The sequence below is a fragment of the Papio anubis genome, chromosome 7, assembly GCF_008728515.1.
Source record: "Papio anubis isolate 15944 chromosome 7, Panubis1.0, whole genome shotgun sequence".
NCBI lineage: Eukaryota > Metazoa > Chordata > Mammalia > Primates > Cercopithecidae > Papio > Papio anubis.
Genome location: NC_044982.1, coordinates 14,860,048 through 14,873,714, shown reverse-complemented (window position 1 = coordinate 14,873,714; position 13,667 = coordinate 14,860,048). Strand labels below are relative to the sequence as shown.

At 37.7% G+C, this 13,667-nt stretch overlaps 1 protein-coding gene and 1 non-coding gene across 10 annotated transcripts in view; both read right to left on the bottom strand.

Annotated features, from left to right (window-relative positions):
- Positions 1-13,667, bottom strand: part of CATSPERB (cation channel sperm associated auxiliary subunit beta) — a 191,740-nt gene that overhangs the window by 119,605 nt on the left and 58,468 nt on the right. For 8 of the 9 annotated variants that reach the window (XR_001905019.3, XM_017961478.3, XM_017961480.3 and 5 more), the window contains 2 exons: positions 6,340-6,435; positions 2,732-2,881 (listed from right to left, as the gene is read on the bottom strand). Coding sequence is in view for 8 of the 9 variants with exons in the window: in XM_017961478.3 (XP_017816967.1) it covers positions 2,732-2,881; positions 6,340-6,435 (246 nt within the window). In the remaining variant the exon portion in view is untranslated. Of the gene's footprint in view, positions 1-2,731; positions 2,882-6,339; positions 6,436-10,886; positions 11,743-13,667 lie in introns of those variants that run through there. The other variant, XM_003902168.5, reaches the window with a different exon arrangement.
- Positions 13,371-13,594, bottom strand: LOC116276291. The gene has a single exon (XR_004185708.1). It is a non-coding gene; the product is annotated as a small nucleolar RNA U3 (small nucleolar RNA).

Below are 13,667 nucleotides of genomic sequence, written 5' to 3'. Positions count from 1 at the left end.
TTGAGGCTGTAGTGAGCCGTGATTGTGCCTCTGCATTCCAGCCTGGGCAACAGAGAGAGACCCTGTCTCAAAAAAAAAAAAAAAAAAAAAAAAAGAAAGAAAGAAAAAGAAAAAGAAAAAAAGGATTGCTGGTTTAGGCAGTCACAGCTTGATACTGTGAGAACTTCCTTTTTTGCTTCAGCACAGTGGTGACCAGTTGGGGAAAAGGTAGTTTCACCTAAAGAACCTGTTGCTGAAGTTGTTTGTTTTCTTGAGTGGTTGAGGTGGCCTCATGAGTGTGATCCCAAGGAATTAAGACTGCTGCTTCTCTCCCATGACTTTCATTTGTAAGGCAGAATCAAGCATGAGGAGTTGAGAATGACCCCTCTCCTGTGGCTCACGGAAGTAAGGTAGGTATTGGTGTTTGGATAAAGAGGAGGAGGAGGAGGTCCTGGCTAGGACCTCCTATTCACAGAACAAGATAAGAAAAGGAGCCAAGTTTCTATCTGGATTGACATAGTGTAGCATATGACAGCAGAGAGTGGAAAAAGACACATTTATTAGGTTGGTGCAAAAGTAATCATGGTTGTTGCCATTAAAAGTAATTGCAAAAACCTCAATTACTTTTGCACCAACCTAGTAAAACTAAAGGAATTCAGCAGAAGCAGACTGTAAGCCATTAGGAAGTCAAAGAGATTTGGGCAAGATTATTTGTCTATCCCTATACTGATGCATACTGTTTTAATCTGTTACTTTATAATAAGTCATGCTAGGACAAATTTTTGTTCTTTTTATTTTCTCTAAAATTATGTTTGCTATTCATGGTGCATCATTCTCCCATATGAATTTTGTGTTTGGCTTGCCAATTTTTACACACATACACACACACACACACAAACCAAAAACATTGTTATAATTTTTCTTGGAATCATATTGAATTGATTGATAAATTTGTAATAAATTTTATTTGTAATAAATTTATTTATAAAATAAATCTTTATAATACCAGAAGTTCCTGCTTATAAACATGAAATCTCTTATTTATTTTGGTCTTTTTTATTGACCTTCATTAGTTTTATAGTTTCTACACAATAGGCCTTGCAACTCCTTTTTTTATTCCTGGGTACTTTTTGGGATTTCTTACCTTAATAGGATTTTTTAAATTGTAATCTTTAATTAGTCCTTGGTGGAGTGATTTTTATACATTGTTATTCTATCTCACAACCTTCCAGCATGCCCATATTTGTTCTGAGTTTTTCTATAGATCTTTTTGGATTTTTATGTAGGTATACATATCATCTATAAGTAATAACATTTTGTTTCTTATTGTTTAATTTTTATATGTATTTATTTTTCTTTATATTCACTGAATTTGGGGTCTAGGAGGTCATCAATTAGCTAGGAACAATAATTAGAATAATACTATTAGTAGTTGAAATGTGTAATGACATTATAATATTGTGATATAATGAGAAATATATATTTGGTTTTCCTTGGCTCCTGATAGAGAACTCCTAAAACCCCCACAATTTCCTGCATGATGGAGTGCTAGGAACATCCTTTGTTCAAATATTTGGTCTCCGGCCCCAGTTCCTGATACAGAACCCCTAAACTCCTTGGAATTTCCTGGGTGATGTGATTGTCTTTTGTTCTAATGAAGCAACTCTTGACAGACCCCCAGATAGCTTTAAGATGTGGGGTGGTTGCCAGAAAAAGCAAGCCACGATTAGAAGCTTGGAGCCTTCAGCCCCTCAGTGTATCTCCCAGGAAGTGGGGAGGGGCTGGAGATTGAATAAATAATTGATCATGTCTATGTGATAAAGCCTCCATAAAAATCCTTACAGTGCAGGTTTTGGAATGCTAAAACACATCTACATACCAGGGGTGTGGCGTGTCACAACTCCACGGGGACAGAAGCTCCTTTACTTGGGAATCTTTCGGACCTTGCCCAACTGTTTACTGTATCCTTTGTTTTGTCCTTTATAATAAACTGGCAAACCTAAATAAATGTTCCCCTGAGTTCTATGGGTTGTGCTAGCAAATTATTGAACTCAAGGAAGGGGTTGTGGGACCTCCCCAAATTTTAATTAGTTGATTGGAACTACAGCCTAGGACTTGTGACTGGCATTTGAATTGGGGGACAGTCTTGGGGAACTGAGCCCTTAATCTGTTGTTGGTTAGGGAGGAGGATCTGTGCTAACTCCAGATAGCTAGTGCCGGAATTGAATTAAACCATAGGGCACCTACTCGGTCATCCACAGAGAACTGGAGAATCACTTGGTGTGCAAAATCCATACATTTGGTAGTAGAGTGTTATGAAATGAATATAGAGAGAAACAGTTATTTCTTTCCCTATATAGATGCTCTCAGATATTACAGTAGTAATGAAAAAAATGCAAACATAAACAAAGTAATGTGGTATTTCAGGAACAACAATACCTATTTATACATGGCAGGAATAGCAGATAATCTCTGGGAGAAAGTAACATATTAATGGAGGGCATGGCATTAAGGAAATTAGGAGACACACTAAAGTCACAATTAACATGACAAAAAGTCACAGCAAGAAAACATACTTAGTATATCACACTTGCAAGCAGACAACACACAGTATTGAAGAATAAATTTTTAGATATTTTTAGGAAACAATTTTCCTTCCCTATGTCTATGCATTTATTTCTGCTGCCAGTTAAACATTACTGTTATAAAATACAAATGCCAACATCAACATTTAATGAAGCTGTAAACCTACCATCAAGTAGTGCATCCATAACGAAGCCCAGTAATGCCACGTCGTTGGCACAGGGGCATTTTGTCACTTTGAGATCTACCACATGTGGATATATTTTACCCATCTCACTTGCTGGAATCTCAACCCCAGGAGCCCACTGAAGAATCGGTTCTGCAGAAATAAAATTTGGGTGTTTAAATGGTGGGAGCACCCTTGAAAATGGAACATTGCTACTTTCCTTTAAAGGTTTTAAAAGAACTATGTAAAGAAACCATTCTATAGTTCAAAAAAGGTGTATTACCTCACTCTGCATTGGTTAAAAATCAGTCAGTGACTATTTTCCAGGATATAAGGAGTAAAGTCTAATTCCCCTTGATGGGGGACTGGCAAGGTTACATTGCAGCATGTGGAATGGGAGAGATTGCTTTGGCCACATTTGAAAAATACCATTTGCCACAGGATCTGTCCCTAGAAATGAAATTGCTGGATCACAGAATACACACATTTATAACTTCTGAGCCCACTCATTTCCTTTTTGTTCTCTTCCCAATCCCACTGAAATAGCAGTAGATATATAAAAATGAGAATAAATCCAGAGTAGGAGGGGAGAACAGGGACAGTTCATTAGTGGCCAAGAGACTTAGAGGGATTTCTGGAAGATAGTTGAAAAATACTATTTGCCACAGGATCTATCTGTATAAATGGAATTGCAGAATCACAGAATACATTTATAACTTCTGCTTCAGGCGCCCACTCATTTACTTTCTGTTCTCTTCCCAGTCTCATTGAAACAACAGTAGGTAGATGAAAATGAGAATAAATCCAGAGTAGCAGTGGTGAACAGGGACAGTTATCATTAGGGGCCAAGAGACTTAGAAGGATTTCTGCAAGATAGAAGTTGCAAATGAGATGCAGAAGAAAAAGCAATCACAGGTGAGGCATCTCCAATGCAGCACAGGCAGAATAGTAGCACTAGTGGCGAATAAGGTCTTTCACGTGGCAAACCAGGCCTTCCAGAATCTAACGTCCTCTTGGTTCCTCAGCTTTACTTCTTGCCAGAACTGCCCTCCCACTAGAGGCTCTATGTAGTTCATGGGGCTTTAAATATCTGTTTTTCTCACAACCCTATTTTTCAGTCCTCGATGTGAATGTCTCCCTCTTTGGGAAGCCTTCCATGATGCCCTAGAATGAGTGAGGCTCTCCTCCCAGGTGCTCCAATAGGACTCTGCACTCACTGTAAGTAGAAGAATCAGGGTACACTCTTCCTCACCAGACCAGGGTAGACAATGAGCCTTTTGAAAGAACATCATCAGACAAGGTTTCACAAATTTTAAAACTTAAAATATTACTTTTGGATATGCAAAGGATTGGATCTAAAGTCGAATTTTCATGCATTAAAAAAAGGAAGGGTTTTTTTTTCTTTTGGAAAAAAATGAGAAAAAAAAAAAAAAAGTACAAAAAGTAAGCCAGGGCAATTTGAAAGACTACTGCTATGTGAATTTCAAAAATAGTCAAAGCACTTTTAAGGGCAGAGATAACTAATAACCAGTTATTTAGCTATTTACATTCTCCTCTGTCTCCCCACCTTTCAACAAAATCTGCTACAAACCCAAAGACTTTGTGTGATATTTTTTTCACTTTGTGCAAAGCAAGAAGCTAACTTTTCATCAGGGTAGACATAGTGCAGCACAGGGACAGCCAAGAAGGGAAAAAGACACAATCTCTAACTACACTAATTCACCAGGAAGTCATTCCAGAATTCAAAGAAATGTGGGGCAAAGGGTGTAGTATGTGTTTGCAGACCATTCACACCCAGGTCAGGGAGATTTCAGCCTACCACTGGACATCACTGAGCTGACAATGCCCCCCTACTTATATACAAGCTCCTGAAGTCAGGTAGTAAAATCTTAAGCATTTTAAGAACAAAGAAGTGATTAAAAGTTTTGACAGCTACTAAGAAGCTAAAAAGGGGACAGAAAAGTGACCTCTATGAAGGTCACTGGTGACTATGATTAGCAGCAGTTTGAGTAGCGTGGAGGAGATGGAAATAAATGAGTGGTTTGGGGTGTGGATTGGATATAAAGAAATAGAGACAAGGTTTTACACTCTCTTTTGAGTTCAGGAGTGAATAAAGATTTCTAACTCTAGCTTTAACTCTTGATTCCTATTTCCCAGTGTCTGCTCCTCCTGTCTTCAGCATTTTGGTGAATGATAACATCCTCTACTTGAATGTTTGAGTAAGAAATCCAGGCATCATCCTTGTTACTTCTGTTTTCCCCCACCTTAGTCCACCAAGAAGCCATAGCAGCTCTACTTTCAAAATGTATTCTGAAGGCTCTGCTCACCACCTCCACTGCTAATGCTACTGTCCATCTACTCCAGACCTTCTCAAGGGGGACCACTGCAACAACTGCTACCAATTTCCTTTATTCCATTCTTGCTATCCTTCCTCAAGAGTTATTCTCTACACAGCAGCCAAAATGATCTTTTCATTATAAAAGATAAATCAGAATTTATTACTTCTTTGCTTAAAATATCCCAATGGCTCTAAATCATAATTACAATAAAGTCCACACTTTTTACCAAGATTCCTGCCAGCTTCTCCAAACTCATGATCCACCACTTTGTCATTTACTATGCTTCAGCAACACTAATCTCCTTTCAGTTCTTCAAACAGATCAATCTCATCTCTGCATCTGGCGCTTTCAAAGATCTACCAATTTGTGAAGCTTTTTGTTGCAATTATACCTCAGTACATTCTAAACAAATGAAAGTTAGCATTTTAATACAGTATGTAATATTTTAGGTGCATCTCAATTTGTAAATGATTCAGATTTCAGATCTTTTAAAAATTGATATAACAATTTTATATTGATATTTCAGTACTTAAAAAGTAGCATAGGATATCAAACTATCAGAGTCCCAAAGACAGTATTGTAATTACTATTGGACAATTAGTAACACTGTTTTTTTTTTTTTTTAATTTTGGAAGCTACGTAAAACTACATACTTTTTTGGAATAAGTAAATATAATCAACTTTATACGCCATTGTTTATAATGACCCTCAATATGGCCACAGTAAAATATGTATTTCCCTTTTTTTTTTTTTTTTTTTTGAGACACAGTCTCACTCTGTTGCCCAGGCTGGAATACATTGGTGCAATCTTGGCTCACTGCAACCTCTGCCTCCTGGGTTCAAGCGATTCTCCTGCCTCAGTCTCCCAAGTAGCTAGGACTACAGGTGTGCATCATCACACCTGGTTAACTTTTTTTTTTTTTTAGTAGAGATGGAGTTTCACCATGGTGGCCAGGCTGGTCTCAAACTTCTGGCCTCAAGTGATCTGCCCACCTTGGCCTCCCAAAGTGCTGGGATTACAGGCGTGAGCCACCCTGCCCAGCCTGTATTTCCATATTTCTATAGCACTCTTTGCAGATCTCTGTTCATAATTTACCCACATGTATTTAATTCTTTGTCCTATCAGATTGTGAGTGCCTCAAGGGTCATGACTCTTTCTCTTTTTTTTTCTATTTTTAATCTCTAGGACCTCAGAATCTGGCATATAGCAGACGTCAAAGTTTGTTGAAACAATATATGAATTCCATTTTACTTCTGTCCGTTGGCATTTACCTCGAATACGATCCAATAGAGTTCCTTCAGTAGCATAAATATTTAGTCCATGATGTAAAGTGATCCTTACCAACCATTCTTCTACAGCTGCAATATCTGTTTGAAAACAAAAGGCAAATAATCAACTATTTTTTCATATGTTGTGTTGGTGAAATTTAAGGATATGTGAACATTACCAACAATGATAGCCTTTCCTTTTCCAACTATTTTGTTGGCATTTATATGTCAAATTTCATATGTTTTCCCTATAAACATTTTGCTCATAAAATAATGAAAAAAGAATTATGAAGTGATCGTACCATCATAGCAATGAATCTAGATACTAATATTTAGGTCATAATTGTTCTAGAGCTGTAGGGGCTTGATAAAAAGCAAATTATGACTCTTCTTGTGAAGCAGACCATGATTAATTAAAATGTATCATATAAACCCTAAAGTGAACAACAAAAAAAGCTTTTAAGGTATAACTAATAAGCCAATAGTGGATATAAAATGGAATCATAGAAAAGAATGAATATGAATGAAGACAGAAAAAGAGGAGAAAAGCAAAACAGAGGAGATTGAACAAATAGAAACAACATGCAAGGTGGTAGATTTTGATATAACTAGCTGTATCAACAATTACATTAAATGTAAGTGGTCTAAAATATCATCTAAAAGAATAGATTCGACAGATTAGATGTAAAAATCAAAATTAAACTATATGTTATTTATAACAAACTTATTTTAAATGTAAAAGCATAAATAAGTTAAAAGTAAAAGAATGGATAGGGCCTGGGGAAGCCAAGAGCAGTAGCTTTAGCCTGGGAGCTGCTGAAGTGGCTGTACCAATGGGCCAAGGCTGAGGTTGAAACTGAAACAGGGGTTCACTCATGAAGAACACGCCTGGTCCAAATGGTCTGGCTGCATAGACCCCCGTGTCCACCCAGGCATCTAGGCAGGTCTGTGCACTGTCATGGCAAGGCTATGGCTACACTGGTGGCTACTAAAGCAGCCAGTGCCCAAGTACATCAATTGCTATCTGTGCCTCTTGCTGTCATCACTCTCCATCAAGAAGTTCCTGGACTTTGGGAGAGATAATGGCTTGAGAGAACATCATATATGATTTTACAAAGGGAGATTCCTGTGCTACCAGCTAACACAGTGAATGAAGCCAATTTTCTGCTGGGTAAGTGGTTTAACAGGCCTTCAGTGGGATTGGTTCAAAGTTGGTATATGCAGAACTTTCTTGAAGTTTTAGAATATAAAAATAAGGGCCAGGCACAATGGCTCATGCCTGTAATCCCAGCACTTTGGGAGGCCACGGTGGGCAAAGCATGAGGTCAGGAGATTGAGACCATCCTGGCTAGCATGGTGAAACACCGTCTCTACTAAAAATACAAAAAAAAACCCCAAAAATTTAACCGGGCATGGTGGCAGGCGCCTGTAGTCCCAGCTACTCAGGAGGCTGAGGCAGGAGAATGGCATGAACCCAGGAGGTGGAGCTTGCAGTGAGCCGAGTGAGTCACTGCACTCCAGCCTGGGTGACAAAGCGAGATTCCATCTCAAAAAAAAAAAAAAGAAAAAAAAGAATTTAAAAATAAGAGCCCTGAAGATCTGAAGATCCACAGGTCTTAGATAAGTACTTTCTTTTTTTTTTTTTTTTTTGAGATGGAGTCTGGCTCTGTCGCCCAGGCTGGAGTGCAGTGGCCGGATCTCAGCTCACTGCAAGCTCCGCCTCCCGGGTTTACGCCATTCTCCTGCCTCAGCCTCCGGAGTAGCTGGGACTACAGGCGCCCGCCACCTCGCCCGGCTAGTTTTTTTGTATTTTTTAGTAGAGACGGGGTTTCACCGTGTTCGCCAGGATGGTCTCGATCTCCTGACCTCGTGATCCGCCCGTCTCGGCCTCCCAAAGCCAATAAGTACCGATGAAAGTCAGAAAAATGTGGTTTCTATAGTGGTACATGGAGTGATTGAATACAAGAAAAATTATTTGTTTGAGTCTTTTATTAGTAGTATTGCCAGTATCTTCCAGAATGGTTTTATCCCAACTCCATTTCTTCCCACATGCTTATTAACTAGCATGCACTTCTGTTTGATGGTGACACTATCCCTGCTCATTCTAAACACAGAAGAAATAGTGATCTCACCTGTAATGTGGCTGATGTAGTGAACAATGTATATGAAACAGCCAAGTGGCTGTGTGAATAGTATTAGCTGGTAGCTCCAGAGATGGAAGTTGAAGAGGTCAGTGCCAAAGCTCCAGACAAACCTATTCAAGTAGTTTATATGCCTATACATCTGTTATACATGCAATTCACGAACTCAGTGAGAACAACAGTAGCACTCCATGAAGACAGAAAATAGAGATATTTGGCTGTTAAAACCCTTGTCATTTGGGTTAAAAGAAAAGATTTATTCACTAAGATAAGTGACCGAGGTGGTGGTGACTCACTTTGAAAATGCATCTTTTTAAAACTATATGTATTCAAATTCTAATAGACATAGCTATAGCCTATAAGAGTTGTCCCTTTGGCTGGATTCAGTCAAAAGTCACCATTTTTTTTCATCTGCGTGCTATATATTTTTAAGGAGATCTAATACTATGTGATGGAATAAATGGGTATTGATGCTGTCACTTATTTAAAGGCTGTTTTAAGTGAATCATTTGAGAGATGTCCAGTTTTTAAGAACTCTACTTGGCACGATTACAAAACTACACCTGAAGCTGATGATTGCTATGATCCTAGCAGTAAACCCAGAGATGCTTCAAGATATAAGACTAAACAGGAAAAGGTCAGTACTGATAGAACCTTCTAGTCCTCTATGTGAAGAAAGATTGTCTTTTATAAGTCAATCAGAGAGAACACCTTTCGTCTACCAACTCTTGAGCGTGGCACCATAACTACTCTAGTGGCTGAATGTTTATTTCCTCCATGCCAGTTGGATGTTTTCATGGAGGCTTTTCTGTAGCCACTCTGACTCTTCCATTAAACTAGTAACTTGAATAACTTTTTACCATATCTTGCTGCAGTGTGGTTAATGACACAAAGAAAGAGCTTCCCTAGAGCTCTAGCATCCTCATACCCTCCACCTCATTATTATAGAGTTAAGTGTCTACAGTCTCCACAGGATTCTGAACTTTCTTCCCATTCTGGACATAGCATATACCCACTGTGACCAAATATAATGCTTGTCTCAAACCACTGATTAGGGGCTCAGGGTATGTGAAACTTAAAGACATCTGCTGAGTCCATCTGATAATTCAGTCCCAGAGTCCTTCCTTCCTCATATGCATATCTCCTCCATTCTCTTAGACTTTTGTCTTCCTCCATCTGATTATATTTTCGTCATGAGGTATGGGTACTTTTGTGTTAGATCTTACTCATTGATGCACTGGTTTTATTTATTTTATTTATTTTTTGAGACAGAGTCTCTGTCTCCCAGGCTGGAGTGCAGTGGTGCCATCTCAGCTCACTGCAACCACCACTTCCCGGGTTCAAGTGACCCTCCTGCCTCAGCCTCCCAAGTAGCTGGGATTACAGGCATGTGTCACCACACCCAGCTAATTTTTGTATTTTTAGTAGAGACAGGTTTTCACCATGTTGGCCAGGCTGACCTCGAACTGCTGACCTCAAGTGATCTGCCGGCCTTGGCCTCCCAAAGTGTTGGGATTATAGGTGTGAGCCACTGCACCCAGCTGGTTTTAAGATTCATTTGTGTACTTCCATTCTGTTGATAAAAGTGTTCCAAAAGTTATCTTGAAAAAAAGGTGAAAGGATGAAGAAATATGACACTAATCAAAAGAAAGTTGTAGCAGCCATATCAATATCTGACGAAGGAGAGTTCAGATCAATGCAATATTAGGAATAAAGAAGGACAATACATATGATAAAGGCATGACAACCCTTAGTGTAGACATGCTTAACAACAGAGCTTCAAAATACATAAATCAAAAGTTATGTCAAGAGTACATGGGACATTTACTAAATAAGCCATAAAACACATTTTAATAAATTAAATTGCTATCACATGAAATACGCTCTCTAAACATAATGGAATAAGCTAGAAAAATCAATAACATAAAGACATCTGAAAAATTCCCCAATATTTGAACATTTTACAACACACTTCTAAAAAACCATATATCAAAGAGGAAGTGCTGTGGGGAATCAGAAAATATTTTTAATTGAAAGAAAATAAAAATACAACATCACAATTTATTGGATGCAGATAAAGCAATGCTTAGAGAGAAATATATAGCAGTAAAATACTTGCATTAGAAGAAAGAAATCTCAAATTAATTACAGCAAGTTCTCACTTAACATCATCAATATGTTCTTGGAAACTAGGACTTTAGGCAAAACAATGTATAATAGAACCAATTTCACCACAGGCAAATTGATATAAACAAGAGTTAAGTTTCTACGGCATATGCCTGGTCACAAAAACATCACCAAACTTCTAAATAAAGACCCCAAATTCTTCTAATATTAAACACTAAAACAAATGTGAGCTATGCATAGATTTTTAAAAGATTAATAAAAACAAGTAAGATAATTATTTACCCAATTTTTGGTGAATCCGTAAGTAATGGTGGTCATAGCGGTGGTGGATTAAATCAAGGAATAAATGTTTGCAAAGGGAAATTGTAAGGAGCATCCTCTACCACATGCAGTTAAAAAACAATCACAAACATGGCAGGCTAACTGTGGGCTTTTGTATTGCATCATTTACTGTCATGCATTTGTTTGTATGAGTATCATATACTTTATAAATTTTTACTTTATAATAATTTGCAATTATTCATTCATTCATCCATTTTCTAGCCTGCTTATTTCAGTTCAGAATCACGGGAGCCTACTCCAGCAGCTCAGGAACAAGGCAGGAACCAACCCTAGACTGAACGCCATTTCATCACAAGGTGCACTTACACACACACTCAAGCTCAGTCATACGGGGACAATTTAGACACACCAATCAACCCAACATGCACATCTTTGGCTGTGCTAGGAAACTAGAGTACTCAGAGAAAACCTACGCAGACATGGGGAGAATATGAGCACTCCACACAGACAGTGGTCCTGGCCAGGAATTGACTTTCTTTCCTTATCAATATTATAATGAAATGATGTTGAATGAAATGAGGTTATTCAAAGATCTGCTATATATGAAGCAGGCTTTGGAAGATAGTAAAGAGTTTGTAAAGGGTCAGATAGTAAATATTTGGGGCCTTATATGTTATATGATATCTGTTACACCACTTCAACTATACCACTGTAGCATAAAAGCAGCCACAGAAGACACATAAATAAATGAGCATGATTGTGCTCCAATAAAATTTTATTTACAAAAATAGGCAGTAGGTAGGATCAGGGGTCAGTAGTTTGCTGATCGCTGATCTAAAGATTCCTAACAAACTAGGGAAAAAAAAAAAAAGAAGAAGAAGCAAATTAAGTCCAGTGTAAGTAGAAAGATAAGATAAAGAATGGCAATTGATGAACTTAGGAACAGAAAAAAATATACACAATTAATGAAATAATGAAATCAAAAGATGTCTCTTTGAAACATAAAAACTGATGAATCTCTGCAAGACTAATAATTTAAAAAATACAAATAACTCATGTTAGAGATAAAATAGGGAACACCACTACAGACACTATAGATATTCTAAGGATAAGAAGGGAATATCACAAACAACTCTGTGTCCATAGATTCAACAACTTAGATGAAATGGACACTTTCTTTGAAAGACACAAACTGCCAAAGCTCACTTAAGGAGAAACAGAAAACTTGAATATTCCTAAATCTATTAAGGGATAATGAATGTGTATTTAAAATCCTTCCACAAAGAAAACTCCAAGTCCAGGTATCTTCACTGGTTAATCCCACCAAACAATTAATGAAAAGGTGACACCAATTCTACAAAAACTCGTCCAGAATATAGAAAAGCAGGGAACTCATCCAAACTCATTTTGTAATGACAACCTTACTCAAATACCAAAATGAGATAAAAACATTACAAGAAAAGAAAATAAATCTCCAGACTGATAACCTAGGAAACCTACTAGCCAAATGAATCCAGGAATATATAAATAAGATAATACATCATGACCAAGTGTTGTTTGTCCTAGGATTCCGAGACTGGTTCAAAATTCAAAAATGAATCAATGTAATTTATCATATCAACAGACAATTATAAGAAAATCCTTATAATCATCTCAATAGATGCAAAAAATAATTTAACAAGATTTAACACCAATAATAAAAACTCAGCAAACTTGTAATGAAAGAAATTTCTTCAACCTGATGAAGGGCGCCTATGTAAAACACAAATGTTTTTTCCCTAAAACTGGAAACAAGGCAAGGATGTCCTCTCTTACTATTCCTTTCATACCGGAATCATACTAGAGGTCCTACCAGTACAATAAGGCCAAAAAAAAAGAAAAGAAAAAGAAACAAAATGAATACATATTGGAAGAGAAGAAATAAAATAATCTCCATTCCTAAATGAGTGATTATCCATGTAGAAAATCCCAAAGAATATATTAAAAGCTATTAGAACCAATAAGTGAATTTAACAAGATTGCAGTATACAAGATCAATAAACAGAACTCAATCATTTTTCTACATACGAACAATGAACAACTGGAAATCAACATAGTAAAAAGTACCACTTACAATAACACTGAAACCATTAACTACTTTTTTTTTTGAGACGGAGTGTCTCTCTGTCACCTAGGCTGGAGTGCAATGGTGCGATCTCGACTCACTGCAACCTCTGCCTCCTGGGTTCAAGCAATTGTCCTGCCTCAGTCTCTCGAGTAGCTGGGATTACAGGTGCCCTGCACTGTGCCAGGCTAATTTTTGTATTTTTAGTAGAGACAGGGTTTCACCATGTAGGTCAGGCTGGTTTCGAACCCCTGACCTCAGGTGAGCTGTCCGCCTCGGCCTCCCAAAGTGCTGGGATTACAGGCCTGAGCCACCGCGCCTGGCCCAAAACCACGAACTACTAAGGTATAACTTAAAAAACAAAAAACAAAAAAATAGAAACCACTCAAACTGCATTCTCTCCCTCTTCCTCTACCACAAGAAGAGAAGAATGATCATCAATGGCAAATGGCAGTTGCAGCCAACCAACACCAGGCGCCAGCTTCACGCTTAGGAGAGAATGCTGAGCCTTCGCCTTGTAGTTTCCAGTGCTCTACACATTCACAGAAGCATCTCTAGTAACAAAGTAACAAACTATAGAGATGATCCCTGAAAGAATAATTTTGGTATACTTTTTTTTTTTTTAATGTGCAAGGTCTCTAAGCTGAAAGCCACAAAACCTGGATGAAATAAATTTT